Source organism: Engystomops pustulosus, chromosome 1, assembly GCF_040894005.1.
Source record: "Engystomops pustulosus chromosome 1, aEngPut4.maternal, whole genome shotgun sequence".
NCBI classification, from domain to species: Eukaryota; Metazoa; Chordata; class Amphibia; order Anura; family Leptodactylidae; genus Engystomops; species Engystomops pustulosus.
Genome location: NC_092411.1, coordinates 269,231,750 through 269,258,252, shown reverse-complemented (window position 1 = coordinate 269,258,252; position 26,503 = coordinate 269,231,750). Strand labels below are relative to the sequence as shown.

General features: G+C 46.1%; 1 protein-coding gene across 1 annotated transcript in view; it reads left to right on the top strand.

Annotated features, from left to right (window-relative positions):
• Positions 1–26,503, top strand: part of ABLIM2 (actin binding LIM protein family member 2) — a 94,256-nt gene that overhangs the window by 25,757 nt on the left and 41,996 nt on the right. Inside the window, exons 5-11 of the mRNA XM_072126138.1 lie at positions 7,052–7,178; positions 7,303–7,396; positions 11,304–11,391; positions 14,002–14,060; positions 14,795–14,872; positions 19,195–19,341; positions 25,465–25,585. Coding sequence (XP_071982239.1) covers positions 7,052–7,178; positions 7,303–7,396; positions 11,304–11,391; positions 14,002–14,060; positions 14,795–14,872; positions 19,195–19,341; positions 25,465–25,585 — 714 coding nt within the window. The remainder of the gene's footprint in view (positions 1–7,051; positions 7,179–7,302; positions 7,397–11,303; positions 11,392–14,001; positions 14,061–14,794; positions 14,873–19,194; positions 19,342–25,464; positions 25,586–26,503) is intronic.

Sequence of the window (26,503 nt, the reverse complement as noted above, 5' to 3'; positions counted from 1 at the left end):
ACTGGTCCACCTTCTGAGCGGCGATCTTAAGCCTGCCATCCCAGTTTTGCATGGGGTAATCCCCCTGGCCAAATTCGATGCCTAGAACTTTGGCAGAGTCCTGGGGCCCTGGAAGAGTGTCCGGGAGATCAAAGCCTGGATCCCCCTCTCCCAGCCAGAGACTCTCACACTTATCCCGGTTGATCTTGGACCCAGAAACCTCTGAGTAGCGGTCAACCTCTGACATCACCCACTGCGCCTCCCCTCCCGAGGACACGAAAACGGTGACATCATCAGCATACGCTACCACCCTTAGAGTGGCTTCCGGTGCTGCCCGATCCATCCCGACTCCCACCAACGGCCCACGATCAACCCTCCTAAGGAATGGGTCAATCGCGAACACGTATAAAAGTGGGCTCAGAGGACAACCCTGGCGAACACCAGACCCGACCTCAAAAGAGCGGCCAATCCAACCGTTCACAAGCGGGAAACTCTCTGCCCCTGCGTACAAAACTTTCAGCCAATTGACAAACCCACCCGGCAGGCCATACCTCAGAAGGACAGACCAGAGGTACTCGTGGTTAACCCGATCAAACGCTTTTGCCTGATCCAAGGACAGCAAGTACCCCTTCCAGTTACCAGCCCTGCCCTGCTCCACTGCCTCCCGGACACAAAGCACAGCACTAAATGTACTGCGGCCTGGAACAGAGCAGTGCTGGGTCCCCGAAAGGAGCCGGGGCGCAAACTGCACCAGCCGATTAAACAGCACCTTTGCCAAAACCTTTCTGTCCGTATTGAGAAGTGCTATGGGACGCCAGTTCTCAATACGAGATCGGTCCTTACCCTTTGACAGGATGATCAGGGCTGACCTCCTCATTGACTTCGGCAGAGCGCCCGAGGAAAGACACTCATTGAATACCTCAGTCAAGAGGGGAACCAAGGCGTCCTTAAAGGTCTTATAAAACTCAGATGTTAAGCCATCCGGGCCTGGCGATTTCTTGAGGGCGAGCCTTTCAATCGCCCGGCTGACTTCCTCTTCCCTGATCATCTCTGTCAAAACATCAAGAGAGGGGTCTACTCCTGGCTCAGGGACAGTTTCAGCCAGGAAAGCCGACATCACATCCCGATCTAGATCCTTCCTGCCCAAGAGGTGCGAGTAGAAGGATCTGACGACCTCCAGAATCCCTGATCTGGACCTTTTCAGGGATCCCGTACTGTCAACCAGTCCTGTGACAACTTTACCATTCACTGACATCTTGCAGTTTCTGTAAGGGTCGGGCGAGCGGTATTTCCCGTAATCCCTCTCAAAAACCAAAGATGCGTGTCTATCGTACTGACACCTCTTCAGCAAGGATTTCACTCTGGAGATGTCCTCACGACTACCCCCAGTCGAGACGAGATGCTCGAGTTTCCTCCTCAGGCCCTGATACAGGCGGTACCTGTCCAGGCTCCTGAGGCTCGAGAGCTGGCGGAAGAATCTCGCCACCCTTTTCTTGAGCATCTCCCACCACTCTGACTTACTGCTACAAAGGCCCAGCAATGGTACCTGGCTCTGAAGAAAGTCCTCAAAGGATTGTCTTATCTCTGCTTCTTCCAGGAGAGACGAATTGAGCTTCCAGTAGCCTCTTCCCATCCGGGGGGTCTCTGTAACATTCAGAGAAAACAAAATTAAACAGTGGTCGGAGAATTCCACCTCAACAACGGACACTGCTGAAGAAATGGCTTCCTCCTTTAAATAAAACCTGTCTATTCTAGACCTACAGCTACCCCTATAATAGGTGAACCCCGCGTGGCCTGGGGTGTGCCGGATGTGGACATCCACCAGGCGAGCCTCACTGGCTATGCTATTAAGAGCGACGCTATCATAAGTCAGCTTGTCTCTGGAACCTCCCCTATCCTGGGACCTCGTGACAGCATTGAAGTCCCCTCCAAAGACCACCTGCCGACTTGTAAAAAGGTAGGGCTTGATCCTCATAAAGAGACACTTCCTGTCCCACTTGGACTGGGGACCATAGATGTTAATTAGGCGAAGTTCTTGTCCCTTCATGAGGACATCCAGGATCAGGCACCTCCCCATTTCTAACTCAATAACTCGTCGGCATTCTACCGGTGCGGTAAAAAGGACCGCCACTCCGCTATACGGCTCGGCCGCAAGAGACCAATAGGAAGGCCCGTGTCTCCATTCCCTCTTAGCTTTAAACACGGCCGCCAAATCTGGCAGCCTGGTCTCCTGCAAAAATAAAATGTCGGCTTCAACGCGGCCGAGAAAATCAAAGGCCGCAAATCTAGCCGCATCAGACTTAATGCTGGCGACATTAATGGACGCCAGCGTCAACGGAGTGGGTGCCGCCATCATGAGTGATTGAGTTGGACGGCTTTCTTTTTACCCATCTTACCACCACCCTCGGGAAATGAACACCCCCTTTTTAGACATATTGTGGTGTCCATCTCCCGCACCTCTGATGCTTCAGGGGCAGATCCAGGACCTGCCCCCTCATCCTCGTCTCCAGACTCTGGGCCAGTCTCCCCTCCTGAGGACCCTGACTCCCCAGGGGGAGACTCGGCACCCCCTGCAGGCTCCGCCACCTCTGGCCCTTCACCCTCAGCCCCTCCATCGGCAGGAGAGGCTCCATCCAGGGCCAGGAATCGATTTGAAAGTTCGACCAGCGGGGGGTCGGTTGCACCTTCCTTGGGTACCTTAGTCAGGGAGGGAGAAGATCTTACACCTCCCTTCTTTTTACCCTTTTTCTTCTTTTTGGCGCCACGCTTACGCTTTTCCTCTAGCCACGCCCTATTATCCTCGTCCATACTCTCATAATGGGAGGAGTCTGAGGACGTGGCACCTTCCTCTCTCTCGATCCTCCTGACCTCCTCATCCAGTACATCATCCCCTGGGGCCTCAGCGACAGGTGAGGTCTCCAGGAGAGCGCCAGAGGTTGTCCCAGCAGCCCGAGACTCCCCCCGCTCTCTCTCCTGTTGACGCTTCTCTAGACGCCTTAGCTGGGCAGGCGTCTTTTTCCTGTCTTTCTTCCCTGGCCCCTCCATTCCTCTGCCTCTGCTAGTCCCCTCCCCAGCAGATTCAGCCTCATGGCTTTCATCCGCTGAGGTTGAGCCCGCATTAGCGAAGGAAAGAGGACAACGACTGTACGGGTGACCGAGATCACCACACAGGTTACACCTAATCTGCCCTGTACAGGATGCAGCGAGATGGCCGACACCCCCACACAACGCACACTTCTGCACGGTGCAGTTTGCGCTGAAATGTGTGGGGTCACCGCACCTGTGACACAGCTTAGGCTGCCCCCGGTAGAAGATCAGGATCCGATCCCTCCCTAGGAAGGCTGATGAAGGGATGTGGGCGACTGAGTTACCTGAACGCCTCAACTTCACCATGAAGGTCCAGGCCCCTGACCAGATACCAAACTCGTCTCGATTTTTCTCTGGTACTCCCAGTACCTCTCCATAACGATTCATCCAGGTCATGATGTCAAAGCAAGATAGTGATTCATTACGGGTAAGAACGGTCACTTTCTTGAGTTCGCTCTGGCGGGACACTGCTTGCACAGCAAAGTCCCGCCACTCGGGCTCGTTGTATCTCAGCTCATAGTTGGACCAGAAGAGCTCAAGCCCCTCCGGCCGAACAAAGCTGACATCAAACTCAGATGTACCATAGGGATGGATCAAGGCAAAGATGTCAGCCGCCTTGAAGTCCATCTTCAGCAGCAGCTCAACTACCCGTGCCCGAGGGGGACACACATCACTGCCACGCCACCGAAGACGGACCACATTCCTACGGTTAGCACCCGGCCCGGTTGTCGGGAGCGACCATGATGTCTCCCTGCCTCTTTGCTCTCGGAAGGCAGACAGGCCGTGCCTCTCTATCCAAAACGACAAATCAACCTCCTGCCCCGCTACATTGATCGTCCTTTCACCCTTCTGTAAGGCCTGCAGGAGGCGCCGTTGCAAAAAGCCGTCCCCAGAGCCCAGAGACGAGGATGATGGAACCCTACGTCCCCCAGCAGCGACACTGGCATAGCTCTTAATAGGGGCCGCCACTGGGGGAGCAACCGGACCAACCCCTGCACCCACCACATTAACACTACCCACCTCAGCCGCGCCACCCACACCACCAGTCACTCCATCACTCACCCCCAAAGCTGGAAAAGATTCAGCACCACTCACACCATTCACATTATCCACCACAACATTACTGACACCATTCACACTGGCTGGACCAGCACCAACATCAGGGGACATGACCACCTCCGCATCTTCAGGCACAAGGGACGGGGGTCCCCCCACAGCGCATCGCCCAGAGGGGACCCCAACTTGTGTCACACTTGTGCCCTCCGCATCATCGGTAGCAGATGTTATTTTACTTTTCTTAGGGGAAGGTAAGAGTCGCCGCTGATCTTTGGCCGGTGTGAGGCGCCGCTGATCCCCACCTTCCTCAGCACTCCTCTGCAGACTGTCTCCAACTCCTACGCAAAACAGGACTTTAGGTTTGGGAGGTTCGGAGCCCTCAGCCTCAGCAACCCCTCCACGCTGCCGCCGCCCCATAACCAAGTGATCAGCGGCAACAGCATGAAGAGGCGCCGAGGCACCGGAAGCTGCCACCAGTGCCGGGCTATCCCCCCCTCCCACTGGGGGACGCACCACAGCACTGGATTTCGATGGTATCGCCACTGCCGAGCCGCCCTTACTGTCCGGCCTTGCGGCCGATGTTTCCCCTGCTCCCCCACTGTTACCACAAACAGAGACGGAGCCCATCGCCACATCAGATGTCACACCTGTAATCTCCCCGCTCCCTGGCACTGAGTCCACTGCAGGACCCGTGCTGGGCTGGGTAACGGGGCTCGCACAGTGAGCTGACCCTGCGGCCGACTCGGGTTTTACGGGGAGGGGGCTGTAAACTAGACTCACCACTTCCACGGATTTGGTCTTCTTCTTTCGTGGTTTGCTGCCCCCCGGTGCATCCTCCGGCAGATCGTCTCCAAAAGTAAAGTCCTGGAGGTGCACAGGGGACTCGAGCCGTCGGATCTCCTCCATCAGCGCCCCTCCCTGGTGGCTGTCACTATCCTCACCCGGGCCGGCAGAACCGCAGCCAGATGACAAGGCCGCTTGTCCTGCAGGGGGCCCACTGTACGGTACCGGACTTTCCTCCTCCGTCTGACTCTCTGGCTGAAGCCCCATCAGCCGCCTCTGCTTCTCCTCCTCCATCTCCCGGAATCTCTCATCATTCAGGATCTTTTCTTTAAATGGTCCACTCCTCTCTAGCAGGTAAGCCTTCCTCTCCTCCAAGGCCTGGATGTTAGTCTGGAGCCTGGAAATCTCTGCCAGAATCTGCTCCTTCTTCCTCTTTGGGGCAGAGCTTGCCCTGGCATGGGCGCACCTGAGCTCCTCCCGCAGTCTCCTCACCGTCTTGCTGGCTTCTTCGTACTCAGAGAGGTGGCCCAGAGCCCGGGAGGCATAGCTGGAAATAGACTCCCGGGTCCTCAGCATTCCCCAGCCCTCTTCACTGAGGTCAGCCTCACCTCCCTGAGCACTCAGCTTTCCCGCAGTATCCAGCTTTTCCTTGGTACCCAGCTTTCCCGAGGTATCCAGCTTTCCTGGGGTTTTGGTGCTTTTTGAAGCCTTAGCTGGCCTGGGGGTACTTGGAGCAGCATTGCTGCTGTTCCTCGCAGATCTTCTTACCCCCAAGGCTTCCGCAGCGCTGGCCGGTTCCTGGCTACCCCTGCCTCCCGCCGGCCTGGACCGGGAAGCAGGAGCCTGGGACTTGCTACCCTGGCTCATGCCTGAAAACCCACTCCCTCCCTGGGAGAGGAGAGAGCAGGCCCCAGGTGGAGGTGGTTTTCCCTGGAGCTCAGGAGCAGCAGCAGCACACAGCCTCTCACAGCAACAGAGAGTTAACGAGCTGACGAGCAACACCAGAGATGCACTCACTATCTGCTGCTGGTGCAGTCACTGTGTACATACATGACATTACTTATCCTGTACTGATTCTGAGTTACATCCTGTATTATACTCCAGAGCTGCAATCACTATTCTGCTGCTGGTGCAGTCACTGTGTACATACATGACATTACTTATCCTGTACTGATCCTGAGTTACATCCTGTATTATACTCCAGAGCTGCACTCACTATTCTGCTGCTGGTGCAGTCACTGTGTACATACATGACATTACTTATCCTGTACTGATCCTGAGTTACATCCTGTATTATACCCCAGAGCTGCACTCACTTTTCTGCTGCTGGTGCAGTCACTGTGTACATACATGACATTACTTATCCTGTACTGATTCTGAGTTACATCCTGTATTATACTCCAGAGCTGCAATCACTATTCTGCTGCTGGTGCAGTCACTGTGTACATACATGACATTACTTATCCTGTACTGATCCTGAGTTACATCCTGTATTATACTCCAGAGCTGCACTCACTATTCTGCTGCTGGTGCAGTCACTGTGTACATACATGACATTACTTATCCTGTACTGATCCTGAGTTACATCCTGTATTATACCCCAGAGCTGCACTCACTATTCTGCTGCTGGTGCAGTCACTGTGTACATACATGACATTACTTATCCTGTACTGATCCTGAGTTACATCCTGTATTATACCCCAGAGCTGCACTCACTTTTCTGCTGCTGGTGCAGTCACTGTGTACATACATGACATTACTTATCCTGTACTGACCCTGAGTTACATCCTGTATTATACCCCAGAGCTGCACTCACTTTTCTGCTGCTGGTGCAGTCACTGTGTACTGTACATACATGACATTAATTATCCTGCACTGACCCTGAGTTACTCCAGAGCTCCACTCACTATTTTGCTGGTGCACTCACTATGTACATACATTACATTGTGTATCCAGCACTTATAATACTGCTATAGGATTAGGCTATAATGTGATATTTCTTTTTTTCTTTATATTTTATTCAAATCTTTATTAATATTTTATGCAATTCAATAAATATTAAGATACAAATATAAAATGCATCTATATAAGCAGAGTTTCATCAGCGCAGTATCCAACATAATGTGATATTTCTAATCGTCCACAGATTGCGGTGGCTGCGGATTGGAAATTAAGAATGGCCAATCATTGGTTGCCCTGGAAAAACACTGGCACTTGGACTGTTTTAAATGTAAGATCTGCGGGGTCCATTTGAAGGCAGAATATATTAGCAAGTAAGTGCCATCTATCCATACAATGGGGTACAATGATATCTGAGTGATATCCGGGTGATATAGACCTGTACGCGGATTGTATTGGCTATCACTACTCAAGGTTAACCCTTGACGTGTCTTGCAGAGATGGGATCCCCTATTGTGAAATGGACTACCACGCAAAGTTTGGCATAAAATGTGACCACTGCGAGAAGTTCATCACAGGTCGAGTGCTGGAGGTAAGTATGAGGTGGATGGGTAACGTCTACCCCTCTCTTTACGTTCTCTCCGTGGTATAACTTGGAATTCCTGACCACCAATGTATGTGATACCACCCATCATGTGTCTGTTATAAGACCACAATCTAGGAGAAGATAACCCATTCTGATGTTGAGTTTTCTGAGAAGGACCAACCAAAATCCAAATTCTGGTGCCATATCAAAGTCCTAGCCACAGCAGGTAACATGGGGACAACACCTTCTGATGCTGAGACCTACAGCAGGTTTCATGGGATACATGGGAAGATTACAAGAGGTTCTCACTAAAACCCCTATTAATGTTTGAATCCAATTAGTAGTGGAATTTACTGGTTCTGGACAAGTAGTGGTTCAGCCCAAAGTTACACAAAAAATAATAATTCTTGTTTATTTTGGAAACTTTGGGTTTAAATTACCATAGTTTTTGGACTATGAGACGCACCCCCCAGATTCAGTCATCCAAAAAAAAGTTCTGCTATTTCCATTTACACACACAGCTCTTCTTCATACACAGTCCTAGCTGCAGCTTCTCCTCTGACCCCCATCCCCTGGTAGTATGAAAAGGTTTTAATGGGTTGTCCACTAGACATTCACCCAAATAATTAATATTGTTTGAATATTGAAAAGTCATAACATTTTCCAATATACTTTCCCTATTAATTCTTTATGGTTTTCTAGATCTTTGCTTATCGGCTTCTTGCTGTCATGCAACAGGAAGCTTTATTGTTTACTTCCTGTAGATAAACAGCAGTCCCTGGTCATGTGATGTCACACAGGTGCACGGCTCATTATATCCCTGGTCATGTGATGTCACACAGGTGCACGGCTCCATATATCCCTGGTCATGTGATGTCACACAGGTGCACGGCTCGTTATATATCCCTGGTCATATGATGTCACACAGGTGCACGGCTCGTTATATATCCCTGGTCATGTGATGTCACACAGGTGCACGGCTTGTTATATCCCTTGTCATGTGATGTCACACAGGTGCACGGCTTGTTATACCCCTGGTCATGTGATGTCACACAGGTGCACAGCTCCTTATATTCCTGTTCATGTAATGTCACACAGATGCACGGCTCGTTATATATCCCTGGTCATGTGATGTCAACCAGGTGCATGGGTAATTATATCGCTGATCACGTGATGTCACAGAGGTGCATGGCTCGTTATAATACACAATGTAATCAAAGCTGTCTGCTATAATGTGCCGTGCGCCTGTGTGACATCACATTACCATGTTTATTTACAGGAAGTAAACAATAAAGCTGCCTATTGCATGACAGCAAAAAGACAGTAAGCAGAGATCTAGAAAACTATGGCGAACTGATAAAGAAAGTATGTTTGAAAATTTTTCGTTACACAAACAATATTAATTATTTACTGTAATGTGATTAAAATGGACAACCCCTTTAAGGACCTTGCAGTGATGCAGGAAGCATGTAATTAGTCAATAATCACTGTAGGTCCTGCAGTAATACTCATGCTGGGACAACAAGGAGAGGGAGAAGGCTGTGCTGAGGCTCTGCTCTCTTGGAGATTGGGTGAAGGGCTTTGTCAGTGCTGCACCCGATCTCTAGGTCAGAGGTCAGGATTCTCCAAGATTTGTAGATGTAAGGGATCCCCCGCTCTGACCATAGGCTGCAGAGCACGCGAAGGAAGAATGATTCACTGATGTCTCTCTAAGATGTGGTTACTGCGGTAAATGACGGGATCCCCTCCCTGAGCAGCTTGTTGCCTAATGAATTGTTTATGGTTGTATTTGGGATTTCGGAAACAGATTTTATTTTTTATTTAGCAAATTTAAAAATAAACAGAAAACAGATTTTTGTGTTAGGATTTGTCCCCACTGCCTTGTACCTCATGTGGAGCCAGGAAGTTTGTGAACCATTTGGAATTGGCAACTTTGGAGCAACTAAAACTTTAATCAAAGATTTATAGTAATTGTCAGTGTATCCCCCTCAGTGATAAATGAGTTTCCTCTATACGGTACAACATTGCTGGTACCTGAACTATGTACGCTGGTGCCTGAACCATGCATGCTGGCGCCTGAACCATGCATGCTGGCGCATGAACCATGTATGCTGGCGCCTGAACCATGTATGCTGGTGCCTGAACCATGTATGCAGGTGCCTGAACCATGTATGCTGGCGCCTGAACCATGTATGCTGGCGCATGAACCATGTATGCTGGTGCCTGATCTATGTATGCTGGCGCCTGAACCATGTATGCTGGCGCCTGAACCATGTATGCTGGCGCCTGAACCATGTATGCTGGCGCCTGAACCATGTATGCTGGCGCATGAACCATGTATGCTGGCGCCTGAACCATGTATGCTGGTGCCTGAACCATGTATGCTGGCGCCTGAACCATGTATGCTGGCGCATGAACCATGTATGCTGGCGCCTGAACCATGTATGCTGGCGCCTGAACCATGTATGCTGGCGCCTGAACCATGTATGCTGGCGCATGAACCATGAAAGCTGGCGCCTGAACCATGTATGCTGGTGCCTGAACCATGTATGCTGGCGCCTGAACCATGTATGCTGGTGCCTGAACCATGTATGCTGGCGCCTGAACCATGTATGCTGGCGCATGAACCATGTATGCTGGCGCCTGAACCATGTATGCTGGCGCCTGAACCATGTATGCTGGCGCCTGAACCATGAAAGCTGGCGCCTGAACCATGTATGCTGGTGCCTGAACCATGTATGCAGGCGCCTGAACCATGTATGCTGGTGCCTGAACCATGTATGCTGGTGCCTGAACCATGTATGCTGGCGCCTGAACCATGTATGCTGGTGCCTGAACCATGTATGCAGGCGCCTGAACCATGTATGCTGGCGCCTGAACCATGTATGCTGGCGCCTGAACCATGTATGCAGGTGCCTGAACCATGTATGCTGGCGCCTGAACCATGTATGCTGGCGCATGAACCATGTATGCTGGCGCCTGAACCATGTATGCTGGTGCCTGAACCATGTATGCAGGTGCCTGAACCATGTATGCTGGCGCCTGAACCATGTATGCTGGTGCCTGAACTATGTATGCTGGTGCCTGAATCATGTATGCTGGCACCTGAACCATGTATGCTGGCGCCTGAACCATGTATGCAGGCGCCTGAACTATGTATGCTGGTGCCTGAACCATGTATGCTGTGCCTGAACCATGTATGCTGGTGCCTGAACCATGTATGCAGGTGCCTGAACCATCCATCTGTTCATTCATTCCACTTGTACAATGCAATTTTCCCATGTGGGATCCATTTATTCTGGTGCCTGAACATAGTATCTGGTGCCGGAAGATTTTATACTTTATACATTGGCCCACATTTATCATAAACAGTGCAGTCTGCACTATGTGCAGTTTGCCTGTGTAGTGTGCAGGGTGCGCCAGATTCATGAATTGCTGTGCCTTCACTGCTCTGACAGAGTGCACCAATTTTTCTGTCAGACACTGCACGGTCCGACTCTGCACAGGAACGCCCCTTTCAGTGCAGAAATATGTTGGGTATAGTGCAACCACTACACATATGTGTCACAGACACTTTATAAATACCTGTGCAAGCAGTTTGCACTAAAAAGAACGTGCAAAGTTTGACAAAAAACTGGCTCTGGGGCTTTAATAAATCTGGGCCAATAAGTGATGGTGCATGAATGCTGTCCTAAATTTCTAAATCCTGGTGAAAAGAGGATTTGTCTGTTATCCATTTTAGTTGACACTTGTATTCTCCATCGAAATATGAATACATTGAAACCTGGGTGTTACCCTTCTCCTCAACAATAGTTGTACACTAGTTGTTCATTTTAGAAGAGATACATGTCATTGACCAGCAATGTTACTCCAATTAGAACCAGTTCTAACAAATCTCGTTTGTTCCATGTAGGCCGGAGAGAAACATTATCACCCAACCTGCGCACGATGTGTCCGCTGTAGCCAGATGTTTGCCGAAGGAGAGGAGATGTACCTGCAAGGTGAGCTTTCTGTATTCCATGTGCTGCTGTATTGTGTACAGTGTTTTTTTTTAGAAATATTTTTGGACAGTTTATATAACACCAGCACCAAGAGAAGATGCATTATCTTGATTTAAAAATAAGAACTTTATGATATGATTAAACTACATTAAAGCTTCTTCTACAGATTGTCCACTTACCTTCTGTAATGCATCGGGTGCATTGATAATCAATAGGTCAGGACCGGAGACATAGGGCAGGTAGCTTAGAGTTAACTATAGTAATACATGCGGATGTCAGGATAGACGTGGCAGGTTAAAAGTTGGTAAAAACACTGGTAAATGGGCAAATTATATATGGATACCCAGATGGCATCCACTGCAGCATGGTAGTGCCACACACATTGGTTAAATGCAGTCTCAACCGGGTGAGTTGTTATAAAAATAGCTTGTTTGTGAAATCTCATGTGCTAGTTATAGGAAACCAGAATATAGATGTGTTGTTGCTACCAAGCCTAGGATACAGGATGTGCATGTGCTGGGCCAGGAAGTCGGAGCACGTCTGCATAGCCAGAGTATGTCTGCGTGGCAAGAGGAAGAAAGGGGTAAGAGGAGCTAAGTGCCACCACCCATAAGCTACTGACAGAGTATGGCTATATAGGAAGCTTGATTCTGCCTATTTTCCCCTTGAGCTGAGTTGTCCAGTCTCTTCAGCTTTCCCCATGATGGTGCAGAGATGGTTCTTGACCATCACTGCATGGATAGCAAAAGAAAACAATAGTTCCTGACTACACAGGAGTCTGCTGCTTGTAGTCAGAGTCCAGTAGATAGCCACAGATACTGTTAGGCAAAGGAAAACTTCTACCAATAGTTCCTGACTACACAGGAGTCTGCTTGTATTCAAAGTCCACTAGATAAACCTCAAAAACTGGAAAGCAAAAGAAAACTTCTGCCATTAGACCCTGACAGGAGTCTGCTACTTGTAGTCAGAGTCCAGAAGATATCCACAATAACTGGAAAGTAAAGGAAAACTTCTACCAATAGTTCCTGACTACACATGAGACTGCTTGTAGTCAGAGTCCAGAAGATATCCACAATAACTGGAAAGTAAAGGAAAACTTCTACCAATAGTTCCTGACTACACATGAGACTGCTTGTAGTCAGAGTCCAGAAGATATCCACAATAACTGGAAAGTAAAGGAAAACTTCTGCAAATAGACCCTGACTACACAAGACACTGCTTGTAGTCAGAGTGCACTAGATAACCACAGAAACTGGAAAGCAAAGGAAAACTACTGCCAATAGACCCTGAGTACACAGGATACTCCTCGTAGTCAGAGTCCTCTAGATAAACCTCAGAAACTGGAAAGCAAAGGAAGACTTCTGCCCTTAGATCCTGACTACACAGGAGTCTGCTGCTTGTAGTCAGAGTCCAGTAGATAAACACAGAAAGTGGAAAGTAAAGGAAGACTTTTGCCAATACACCATGACTACACAGGAAACTGCTTATAGTCCATTCAAAAGTCTATACACTCACAAAAATGAGTGTATAAAGACGCTAAGAATGAATAAAGATACAGTATGAAATGATATATTTTAATACTTTATAGCTACTGACCCCAAAATCTGTGAATCTGGTTATACATTTCGGAGAAGGACAATGCTGGGAGTTGGCTCTGCCACATGCTGCCTATAAATAGTGACAGATCTCTATACAGCAGATGTGATTGTAAAGGACAGATGATATTTATAGACGCAGCCAGACATAACAGTGATGGTCCTGAATTACAAGACCAAGTCTTATTATATCCAAAAGGTCCGGACAGCAAAACCAGTGACGTGAAAGATACAGTAAAGCGTTTTAATAACGCTGCCCGGAAATTGAACTGCGCTGTCATATTCCCCACCACAATCATTTTATATATGACAGGTTGATTACTCGGACATAGAATCACTGGTTAAGGGATAGGGAAGATCATCCCAAGGAAACAACATGTCCAGCCCGGACCTGTTTAATGTGGAAAGTTAGCTTGATGTTATAGGGGAACATGTGGAAAATCAATCACATTGCGGGCAGGTTACATGCTTTTATTTAGTCACTGTATAGCTGATATATTTCAATGTTGCCATTTTGTGCTGTATAGAAAAGTGAATCAATCTGTGCTATTCCAGTAAAAAATAATGTCTAGCACAGAATAGGAAATGTGGGCCAATGGGTAACAGAGGGTGCTAAACTGGTCTCCGAATTAGTTTGACCAAATCCGCAGATATACATTGTATAACACAGTATGACAAGAACCATAGCAAGGAAAGTGCAGGGGGGAGTATCAGACTACACACAAGGTTTGCTTGTAGTCTGTATCCATGGAGACACATGGGCTTGCACAGAAGCCTCGGACACAAAACAGTAGTAGATCTTTATACAAGACAAAATAACTAACTCTGTTAAATTTACTATAATCGTCTGTAAATTATAGCTTAACTCCAGATTTCTTTCTTTCTGGTGCATCTGAAACTGACACAGAGAAAATCAAAACTGTCTTGGCAAATCTCCCTCATTGTCTTTCTGTTTCTACAATTAGGATCTCAGCTTGCTGTCAGTCTACTGACCTCATCCTATATCTTTCCATAGGGAATTCAATATGGCATCCAATTTGCAGACAAGCTGCCAAAACAGAAGAAAGAAACAAGGTAAATTGTTAACTAGCAACACTGATAAAAGGTAACAAAGTCACAAATCAACAGGCCACTTTTAATATAATATCTGTTTTTTCTAACAGAATCTTACTTGTGATGTCACAGCAGCTTTACATAGGCTTAGTTGTGATGTCACAGCAGCTTACCAGACAGAGGCTCAGTTGTGATGTCATAGTGGCTTATCAGACATAGATTCAGTTATGATGTCACAGCACCTTACCAGATAGAGGCTCATTTGTGATGTCACAGCAGCTTACCTGACAGAGGCTCATTTGTGATGTCACAGCAGCTTAACAGACAGAGGCTCAGTTGTGATTTCATAGCGGTTTATCAGACAGAGGCTCAGTTGTGATGTCATAGCGGTTTGTCAGACAGAGGCTCAGTTGTGATGTCACAGCAGCTTACCAGACAGAGGCTCAGTTGTGATGTCACAGCAGCTTACCAGACAGAGGCTCAGTTGTGATGTCACAGCAGCTCATCAGACAGAGGCTCATTTGTGATGTCACAGCAGCTTACCAGACAAAGGCTCAGTTGTGATGTCACAGCAGCTCATCAGACAGAGGCTCATTTGTGATGTCACAGCAGCTTACCAGACAAAGGCTCAGTTGTGATGTCACAGCAGCTCATCAGACAGAGGCTCAGTTGTGATGTCATAGTGGCTTATCAGACAGAGGCTCGGTTGTGATGTCACAGTAAACTTCTTTCTAATAATAATATTTACTTTTTAGGAAACAAGGACGTCTTCGGAAAGTATCATATCAGTTCCAACATCAAACACATCCGGATCTCCAAGCAGAGTCATATATGTGAGTTTATAGTGATGATATTATAAATCATAAATCTGTCTCGTATATATTTGCCTGCCTTGACTAAAGTGTGGAGAGTATTAAACTCTGCATAAGCTCATGTCCTGGAAATCAATATTTTATAGCACACTATATGGGTCTATCTGGTACCATTTTGAAGGATGGACAATTGACAATTTGTTTCTGTTGATTAAACCCTTTGCTTGGTCATTGTAATTTTTTGGTATTAAAGGAAACCTACCACTTCTGATGGTAGGTATTAGCTGTAAACACCGGGCACCAGCTCAGGGTGAGCTGGTGCCAGAGCTTACCTTTGCTAGTGTTTTAAACCGCTATATCGCGGTTTAAACACATTTTGATGAACAGACCCGAAGCAGCTTCGGCGCCTCCATAGGAAGTGCCGGGAGCGTCACGCGTGCATGGTCGCGCGCAGCGCCGAAGCTACCTCGGGTCTGTTCATCAAAATGTGTTTAAACCGCGATATAGCGGTTTAAAACACTAGCAAAGGTAGCTGAGCTGGTGCCCGGTGTTTACAGCTAATACCTACCATTAGCAGTGGTAGGTTTCCTTTAAGTGGAACCTGTCAGTAGGTTGGTAATGTCACCATGCTGCTGGGGTTTCAGGTCCCAAATTTGTTTCACTGATTGGTTGCCAGGACCTATGTGGTTAAGCCATGGTGGGTACACCTTGCTTTACTGTCCATGCACATGCGGGTAGTCTGCAGCGGACTCCAATTTCCGGATTACCTTTGCCTTTCCCCTCCCGTAATTTGGGAAGTGGCAACAGACGGCTGTCAGTTAAACAGGACCTAAACCATATATACATAATGGTATACAGTCTTAGTTGTAGGATGCAGTACCAGGCAGAGCCACAACTTACAATGGCGCCGTATGCATGTAAACAAAGCAAGGGATGCAGCGGTGGCAGAATAGCGGGGCTTTTGATGGGCCTTCTTCTACTTAAAAGATATTATTGGCCTATAGAAAAGGTCATCAGTAAAGCTCCCAAAAAATATTTGAATGTACTATTATTGATCACTTCTTTGGCCGTCTTACACTTAGTTGTGCATATTCTCTTTGCCTGCTCTTTATTTTCTACCAAGTGAATCCGTCAAAATAATTATGTTGCCTTGACTTGGAGCAGAATATGATAGAGAGAGAGAAGCTGAGCTCTATAATACAATGCTGTGTATGATGCAGGATTGGTGCAGGGTTCCTGATTAAATTCTGACTAGATTCACTAGAGGAGAGACTCATGAAAATCCTGATTACCCCACCCACACACAGTGATTGACAGTGAGAGTCCTGATTACCCCTCCCACACACAGTGATTGACAGTGAGAGTCCTGATTACCCCACCCACACACAGTGATTGACAATGAGAGTCCTGATTACCCCGCTCACACACAGTGATTGACAGTGAAAGTACAGATTACCCCGCCCACACACAGTGATTGAGAGGGAGAGTCCTGATTACCCCACCCACACATAATGATTGACAGTGAGAGTCCTGATTACCCCGCCCACACACAGTGATTGACAGTGAGAGTCCTGATAACCCCACCGACAGAGTGATGGACAGTGAGAGGCCTGATTACCCCGCTCACACACAGTGATTGACAGTGAGAGTCCTGATTACTCCGCCCACACACAGTGATTGACAGTGAGAGTCCTGATTACGCCATCCACACACAGTGATGGACAGTGAGAGTCCTGATTACCCCACCCACACACAGTGATTGACAGGGAGAGTCCTGATTACCCCTCCCACACACAGTGATTGACAGTGAGAGTCCTGATTACCCCGCTCACACACAGTGATTGACAGTGAGAGTCCTGATTGCTCCTCCCATACACAGTTATTGACAGTGAGAGTCCTGATTACACCGCCCACACACAGTGATTGACAGTGAGAGTCCTGATTACCCCACCCACACACAGTGATTGACAGTGAGAGTCCTGATTACCCCTCCCACACACAGTGATTGACAGGGAGAGTCCTGATTACCCCTCCCACACACAGTGATTGACAGGGAGAGTCCTGATTACCCCGCCCACACACAGTGATTGACAGTGACAGTCCTGATTACCCCACCCACACACAGTGATGGACAGTGAGAGTCCTGATTGCTCCTCCCACACACAGTGATTGACAGTGATAGTCCTGATTGCTCCTCCCACACACAGTGATTGACAGCGATAGTCCTGATTATACCACCCACACACAGTGATTGACAGTGAGAGTCCTGATTACCCCACCCACACACAGTGATTGACAGTGAGAGTCCTGATTACCCCACCCACACACAGTGATTGACAGTGAAAGTACAGATTACCCCGCCCACACACAGTGATTGAAAGGGAGAGTCCTGATTACCCCACCCACACATAATGATTGACAGTGAGAGTCCTGATTACCCCGCCCACACACAGTGATTGACAGTGAGAGTCCTGATAACCCCACCGACAGAGTGATGGACAGTGAGAGGCCTGATTACCCCGCTCACACACAGTGATTGACAGTGAGAGTCCTGATTACTCCGCCCACACACAGTGATTGACAGTGAGAGTCCTGATTACGCCATCCACACACAGTGATTGACAGTGAGAGTCCTGATTACCCCACCCACACACAGTGATTGACAGGGAGAGTCCTGATTACCCCGCTCACACACAGTGATTGACAGTGAGAGTCCTGATTGCTCCTCCCATACACAGTTATTGACAGTGAGAGTCCTGATTACACCGCCCACACACAGTGATTGACAGGGAGAGTCCTGATTACCCCACCCACACACAGTGATTGACAGTGAGAGTCCTGATTACCCCTCCCACACACAGTGATTGACAGGGAGAGTCCTGATTACCCCTCCCACACACAGTGATTGACAGTGAGAGTCCTGATTACGCCATCCACACACAGTGATTGACAATGAGAGTCCTGATTACCCCACCCACACACAGTGATTGACAGTGAGAGTCCTGATTACCCCGCTCACACACAGTGATTGACAGTGAGAGTCCTGATTGCTCCTCCCATACACAGTTATTGACAGTGAGAGTCCTGATTACACCGCCCACACACAGTGATTGACAGTGAGAGTCCTGATTACCCCACCCACACACAGTGATTGACAGTGAGAGTCCTGATTACCCCTCCCACACACAGTGATTGACAGGGAGAGTCCTGATTACCCCTCCCACACACAGTGATTGACAGGGAGAGTCCTGATTACCCCGCCCACACACAGTGATTGACAGTGACAGTCCTGATTACCCCACCCACACACAGTGATGGACAGTGAGAGTCCTGATTGCTCCTCCCACACACAGTGATTGACAGTGATAGTCCTGATTGCTCCTCCCACACACAGTGATTGACAGCGATAGTCCTGATTATACCACCCACACACAGTGATTGACAGTGAGAGTCCTGATTACCCCTCCCACACACAGTGATTGACAGTGAGAGTCCTGATTACTTCACCCACACACAGTGATTGACAGGGAGAGTCCTGATTACCCCTCCCACACACAGAGGTTGAGAGTGAGAGTCCTGATTACTCCACCCACACACACAGTGATTGATAGTGAGAGTCCTGATTACCCCGCTCACACACAGTGATTGACAGTGAGAGTCCTGATTGCTCCTCCCATACACAGTTATTGACAGTGAGAGTCCTGATTACTCCGCCCACACACAGTGATTGACAGTGAGAGTCCTGATTACCCCGCCCACACACAGTGATTGACAGTGAGAGTCCTGATTACCCCTCCCACACACAGTGATTGACAGGGAGAGTCCTGATTACCCCTGCCACACACAGTGATTGACAGGGAGAGTCCTGATTACCCCTCCCACACACAGTGATTGACAGTGATAGTCCTGATTATACCACCCACACATAGTGATTGACAGTGATAGTCCTGATTGCTCCTCCCACACACAGTGATTGACAGTGATAGTCCTGATTGCTCCTCCCACACACAGTGATTGACAGTGATAGTCCGGATTGCTCCTCCCACACACAGTGATTGACAGGGAGAGTCCTGATTATACCACCCACACATAGTGATTGACAGTCTCCTCCAGTGGATATAGTCCACCATTATTCTCTGAAATTTAGGTCCAAATCACATAAAGCTGTACATCCCAGAGCTCAGTTCCTCTTCCTCTATAATGTCCTGCACTCATATAGAGCAGCAGAAATTACTAGACAAATTCACAGTAAGTCATTCCCTGGCCTCTGTTTCACCGTTTTTTTCCTGCTCTGTTTTCTGCTCTTACCTGTCTTTCGTTTCTTTCTTATCTTTCTTTCTTAGGCAAAACTTGGAGATGAGATCATTGACTACAAGGATTTGGCGGCTCTTCCCAAAAGTAAAGCCATCTATAATATTGACCGTCCTGATATGATCTCCTACTCTCCCTACATCAGTTACTCATCAGACGACAGACATAGTTATGGGGAGGTACTGGAACCGGTTTATTTATATTGTATCATAACCAATGGATGATGGAGTTGGCAAAGTGTAGGTCCGAGATAACATCAGAACTTAAAGGGGCCATCCACTTTCAGCCAATATGTAATATTGTTTGTGTAATGAAAAGTTATACAATTCTCCAATATACTTTCTGTATCAATTCCTCACAGTTGTCTAGATCTCTGCTTGCTGACATTGTATAGGAAGCTTCTATGTGAACTTCCAGTAGATAGAAATCTGTCCTTGGTCATGTGATGTCACACAGGTGCACGGCTCGTTATATCACAAAGAATAATCACAGCTATGTGATATAACGAGCCGTGCACCTGTGTGACATCACATGACCGAGGATCGGTCTTTATCCTCAGGAAGTAGACAATGAAGCTTCCTTTTGAATGACAGCAAGCAGAGATCTAGAAAACCGTGAGTAATTGATACAGAAAGTATATTGGAAAATTCTTGATTACTTTTCACAACTTTTCATTACATAAACAATATCCATTATATGCTGAAAGTGGACAACTCCAGGGAAAGCTGATTCATTGAATACTACATGGTGCAGGGTCTGATGGGAGGAGCAGGACTCATTCTCATTGTATTCCTAGAGTCCTGCTCCTCCCTTCAGGTCCTGCACAAGGTATAATTCAATGAATAAGCTGTGACTGGATTGTTCCTTTAGGGTCTAATGAACATGACCCAATGAACCCCTATAGTCCCTACTACTGCCCCCACATAGCACTGTTTTATTTCCCCAAATAATTCCAGGTGAAAATATCTTTTCTTGGTAATAATTGTTAAATTATTCATTTAGTCAAAATAAAGAACAGCACAATACAGTAACTGTCACATACGTCACATTACAGAATATTCGTCCAATTTTGGAAAACTTTCCCAAATTTAATAAATGCCTACAGCTGATTGATCTTAAAGGGGTTTTCCCACCAAGGCACGTTAGGCCCTATCCACGGGATAGGGCCTAACTTGCTGATCAGTGGGGGTCTTAGTGCTGAGACCCCCGCAGATCGCGAAAAGGAGGGGTCAGACCATCCTCTCGCTGCGCATGACCGTTCTGCTCCATTAATCTCTATGGAGCTGACGGTCTGTGAGCGCTGCGCTCAGCAATTTCCGTCACATCCATAGAGATTAATGGAGCAGAACGCTCATGCGCGGCCGTCTGCTCCATTAGTCTGAGAAGGGGTCTCAGCACTGAGACTGCCACTGATCAGCAAGTTAGGCCCTATCCAGTGGATAGGGCCTAACGTGCCTTCGTGGGAAAAGCCCTTTAAATTATAATGTCCCTTGGTCCCTTAAAAAGATTAGCAGACCTGACGTTTGGGTTCAGTGTCGGCTGCTTGACCCGGACATATTGTCCCACCCAGGTCAACATCTGCAAAGAGTTTGTATGTTCTCTCTGTGTTTCCGTGGGTTTTCTCCTGGTCCTCCGGTTTCCTACCACCTTCCAAAACATACTGGTAGGTTGATTAGATTGTGAATCCCATGGCGATAGGGACTGATTTGGCAAGCTCTGTGCAGCGCTGCGTAATCTGTGTGTGCTATATACATAAAGAATTATTATTAATATTATTATTATTATTAATCTGGCAACGGACGTCCCTAGAAACTAGTCATGGCTACATTTGGCCATGGGTAACACGGGTCTGCTCATCTCTAGTCCCTAAGCATACTCATCTCATGAGCAGTAAAAATTTGAAAGAGTGCAATCTGGTGGGGGTGACTTTTTGTTACCAGCCCACACCCCTTTGTTCCTTGACCACACTAATATATGTAGTCTGACACGCCCACTTATAAATGGGGCCTTTACCATGAACTCCGGACCCTTTTTAGGGATATAAGCAAGAGATAAAGTGCCCTTGTCATCAATAAATTACCTTGATCCCTATTAGTTGCAGGGGATCGGTCTACTCTTCCAGAATCAGGAGAACACCCCTTCTTTTAGGCACCTCTCAGTGGTACTGGATGAGTTGCTCAATATTGTCTATATCAGTGGTGGCGAACCTATGGCACTGGTGCCAGAGATGGCACTCGGAGGCCTCTCTGTGGGCACACGGGCTGTCTCCCAAGCACAGAGTTTTCCAGACATGGCATCTTCTCAGGCAGTCCAAGTAGTGCTACTTTAAAGTGACCCATCCTGTGCTGTTTGGTCCTGTCCGAAGAGTGAAAAGGTGTGGACAGGGTCGGATTGGAGCTCAAAGATTCTGGTAGCAATAAGTTTGTTACTGCCTAAATTGCCATGTTGGCACTTTGGGAAAAGCTAGAGTTTTTTGGGTCTCATTTTGGGCACTCGATCTCTAAAAGGTTCACCATCACTGGTCTATATATATGGACCTTCTTATGTGGACTTGTATGTATTATTCCCACATATTTTGGAGATTGTTTGGCTTTATAAACGGATGTGATAGCCATGATTTATGGGCTTCTCGGTGCGTGGAGCCTGTAAGACCCGCAGTCAGCAACATTTATACAGTCATTTTGTGTTTTATCCCGTATAAATATTTGTTGTGAAAACAAAGAGTCGAACCACATCCTTTGTTGTAATATAAGTGTATAATAAGTAGCCAAATGTAATAATCTAAAAATGAACATTGGAGCTTTTCCAGCAGAAACTTCCCTCCCACCGCAGAAGGCATCAAACATCGCTATTTTCACCGTTTATCTTTCATTCCTTCCAGACCACCATTATTTCACATGCTGGAAACAAAATGCTTCAATAAAATGATGTATTCCCTGACACTGTTTTATAGGTGCAGCATTTTAGTTGTTTTCTAACTTGCGTCTTATTTGGATTAGTAACTAAGACACTATTTCCTTGTATGTAAAATTTAGAGCCCTGGGTGCATAGCCCCACTCCCAATGGCAGGGCAGGGAGTCTATTGCTCCCTGTTCTTCCATTGCATTACAATGTATTGACTTCATAAAGGAAACCTACCATTTGATTTGATGCATTATGAAGCAAACATACCTTGAGACTGCTGTAGCTGCACTGATGCAGGATCATATCTTGGTTAATCCCTGAGCTGAGTGGTTTTGCTGAAAAAAAAGATATAACATTCAGGACCTTGGGAAAGCTGGGTCAAACTGGCTGCCTCGATGAACACTCAGCTTGTAATTACAAATGGTGCTTAGTCAAGCATGACTAATCAACCTGAGCTGGATCACTCATACACAGCAGCTGGGGGATGGTGCAGCAATTGATTATTCTGTCTAGCAGGGAGAACAGTGATTGCATCATTGTCTCCTGCAGAGAAGAACTCTCTTTATCATTAAAACCACTCAGCTCAGGGATTAACCAAGATATGATCCTGCATCAGTGTAGCTACAGCATTCTCAAGGTATGTTTGCTTCATAATGCATCAAATCAAATGGTAGGTTTCGTTTAAGAAGCCCCAAGATCATTGTGACCCCAAGCTACTGCTTTGGTTTCTTAAAGGACATCTACCACCAGTATCCAGGATCCGCTCTTCTTGTAGCTTGTTATGCCCTTATTTTTAAGAAATAAAGGTTTTAAAAATTATGCAAATGAACCTGAGGGGCTCCAGGCTCCATTGACATCTATGGAGCACAGATCCCCTCAGGTTAATTTGCTTAATTTAAAAAAAAAACTTTTTTTTCAATAAAAATAAGGCCCTAAGAGGGTGAAAGAAAAGAAGATCCTACCAGAGGGGGGCACACACCAGTATTTCAGTGTGCTTGGTTTACAATCCTTCATCCTGGTGGTAGATGTCCTTTAAGAGTTAAATCCGCCTCTGTACATATGGGCAGCATGTGACAGCTGCCATATGACTGGCATCACATCTCCCATCACTGGTCAGCTGCAGCTGTCACACGTAGTGTCATTCCTCTGTTATTCCTTATGGAAATGTTTTAATAAATCAGCTGCAGACGTTGTTAGGTATTGTCCCTGGAGATCTGTGTAATCCTATCTTTGTGTATATTGTTATTTGTCACAGGACTGTGAAAGTGAAGTTAAAATCTAGTGCTGCAGCTTTTCCTTGGGCTTTGGGTGGATCTTTCAGCCTGAAGAGCTTTCTGCTCTCTGCCCTGTGCTGCTGCGCAGCCCCTCCCCTCTGCTAGGAGTTGCAACTGTATCTTGATTTTGGTTGGATACCCACAGCAGTCACTCAGAGCAGAGAGGAGGATCTATGGAACAGCTCTTTGCCGAGGAGAAAGCTCTTCGAGATGAAAGACCCGCCCAGAACACTTAATAGAGAGCTTAAAATCTTGATTAAAATTCACTTTTTAAAGCCCTGCTGCTACTTACTACATGCCCAATAGTATGACTACACAGATCTCCAGGGGCTATACCTAGCACTGTCTGCAGTTTATGATGGTGAGTCAATTTTACTTCCTTACATCCTTACATCCTATATTATTGCATCATATTTTACATATTGAATGCCTGTAGATATATGCATGCTAACAGCTCTTATTTCCATTGCATTGAACCCGCTCACTAATTTCCTTACTTTGTGTTGCTGTTTGCAGTCACCTCAGTTGTTCTCCCCTACACCCACAGAGGTAAATGGCCACTTTTTTTTTTAAATAGTATAATTTTTGAAAATATATTTTGTGTTATTTATTTGATGTTTTATTTCCATACATTTCATGACAAAGCTGTCATAAACCTAATTCCATGTAATTTTTTGGTGAAAAATAATAATCCATTGGACCCCAGATGAGAGACATGAAGATTTTAATATAAAGATCTATGTCTGGGGTATCACTTCCTCTTTGATCTGATATATATTACAGCTAATAGAGTAGGCTGTAGTTACTTTGTCCTTAAAGGGGTAGTCCAGAGATTGAAAAACATGGCTGCTTTCTTCCAAAAACAGCTCCCCTCCTGACCATGGGTAGTGTGTGGTATTGCAACTAAGTTCCATTCATTTCTCTAGAGCTGAGCTGCAATACCTGCACACACCATGGTCAGGTGTGGCGCTGTTTTTGGAAGACAAATGTTTTTCAATCTCTGGACAACCCCTTTAACTGGGATGCCCTCTAAATAGTCTAGTCAATGCTAGTTGGATAGCAGGACAACTAGATACGTACCCCTTGTTGGAAATTACAGTGACAGGGATGTTATCTTTGAGGGTCATCAACATACTTGAACTGATTTCATGGAAACTTCTCCTTAAGGCCAGTTTTCTTAAAGACGTTGTCTACCTTTGGACATTAAAGGGGTCTTCTGGTTATGCATTGAGCGTACATCCAGTAAATGGCTGCAGTTTATAGGGAAACCTATGAGTTTTTAGTTTTCCTGAAGTGCCCCCACAGGAGAAATGAGGTATGACACGTTGTCCATTTTAAACAATGGAAAGGGCAGGTCCTCCAGAGCAAAGGGCAGTTGCTCCAGAGCTTTGTTGCTACTCTAAACTTTGGCCAAATCGGGGCCATTAGGGTATATGAATATAATATTAATTATAATGATACTGATATAATATTATTTTATTAATAGTTTTGAATAGCCATATCAGAGAGTACTATATGCAAAATTTCATAAATGAATAGTGCAGATGATTATAGTAAACTTTGTAATATACTTTATTAAAGAAATCTGTTCCTGTGTCCGTCTTTTTCCACTGCCTTTCTTCGTTATTTAAGGAGTTTGTGTAAATAAGCTTTCTGTCCTGTATCCACTGACAGCTGAGAGATAAAGGAACCTGATAAAGTGTCTAATGACTTATCTCCTTACAGACTGTCCCCGAATAGATGAATCATCAAAGGAAATATTCTCTAGGTACAAACTTAGTGAATATTTAGAAATTGTATCTGTCTGAAGTGGATATAGAAGGCTTAGAAGGCTTTCAAATACACTTCTCGCTGCAGGAGAAAGAAGCATAAAAAAGTCAGAAACTTTTTTTTTAATGAAGTCTATTGCAAAGTTTACTATTATAACCACATTATTCATGACTGAAATTAAAAATAAGCTTCAAAGGATTAGTTACACTTTACTATACGAATATACATTGTCATGTAGTTTGTCCTTATGTCTGTCCAATGTACTTTTCTGTATTCTATTATTATATTATTAAACATGTTGCAATGAGGTGTGATGGATGATTTAGTAATAATCAACTCTTTTTTGATTTTAAGGGAGATCTGGATGATCGGTCATTAAAACACTACAGGGCGTCCAGTCCAAGCTCCACCGGGTCCGTTGGCTATGGACGGTACACACCAACATCTCACTCACCGCAGCATTACAGCCGGACAGGTAAATGGAACGACCTTTGACATTCTGTCTCCATCACTGTGCTAATATTTTCATTGTGATCACATTAGCTATTCTAGAACTAGTATCAAAGGATAATACGAAACAGTACATAAGTGTAATAGTCATAAAAACATAGTGGATGAAAGCAGATAGAAAGGGTCAGGTCTCCTCATCATCATCATTTTGTATATCAGGGTCCATTAAGAGGAGTTAAGTGGAGGTTAACCCCGCCCATGAGGATTGGGCTGAACTTGTAAAATCTGAAATTTGAAGACTATTTGTGTACGTAAACTTTTATGAACTAGCTGGATAAAATTTCTAAACTTGGTGCTGCCCATGAGGATGATATATATAGACACTTTCACAGTGTTAGCTTTTGCACTGGTCTTGGTGCACTATTTTATCTAATTCCTATTTTATTATGCATTGCTATATATTTACACTATTTTTTTATCACACCCTCATTTTCCACCATTTCCTGTCAACTTACACCTAAAAATAGAGGTCCCTGGTTTTGGTGATTGTAAGTGGTATTTTTTACTTGCTTTGGATTCTTCTGGTTGGATGACCACCGTTCTGAATTACAATTAAATTATTATTATTTTCTTTTTAGAGTTAGTTGTATATGGATTTTTGTATACAGTACTTGGTGTTCAGTAATAGGATCTTTTGCAGATGTAAACCGCAGGTGAAGGTTTTTATAGATTTTCATAAGAAGTATCATACACATCAACTACAATCAATGGAATGTACAATATGGTTAAGTTTTCTACATTTGCCATGAGTTGACCATGGACCACTTGTTGTTCTGTGGATAATTTGCAGCAGCGCTGTAAGGAAGGTTACCATGAAGAGTGTGGGTTATTATTTGGTGAGCTGAGGCTGGGGTAAGGTATAGGGTAGGAGGTCATCTCCTTG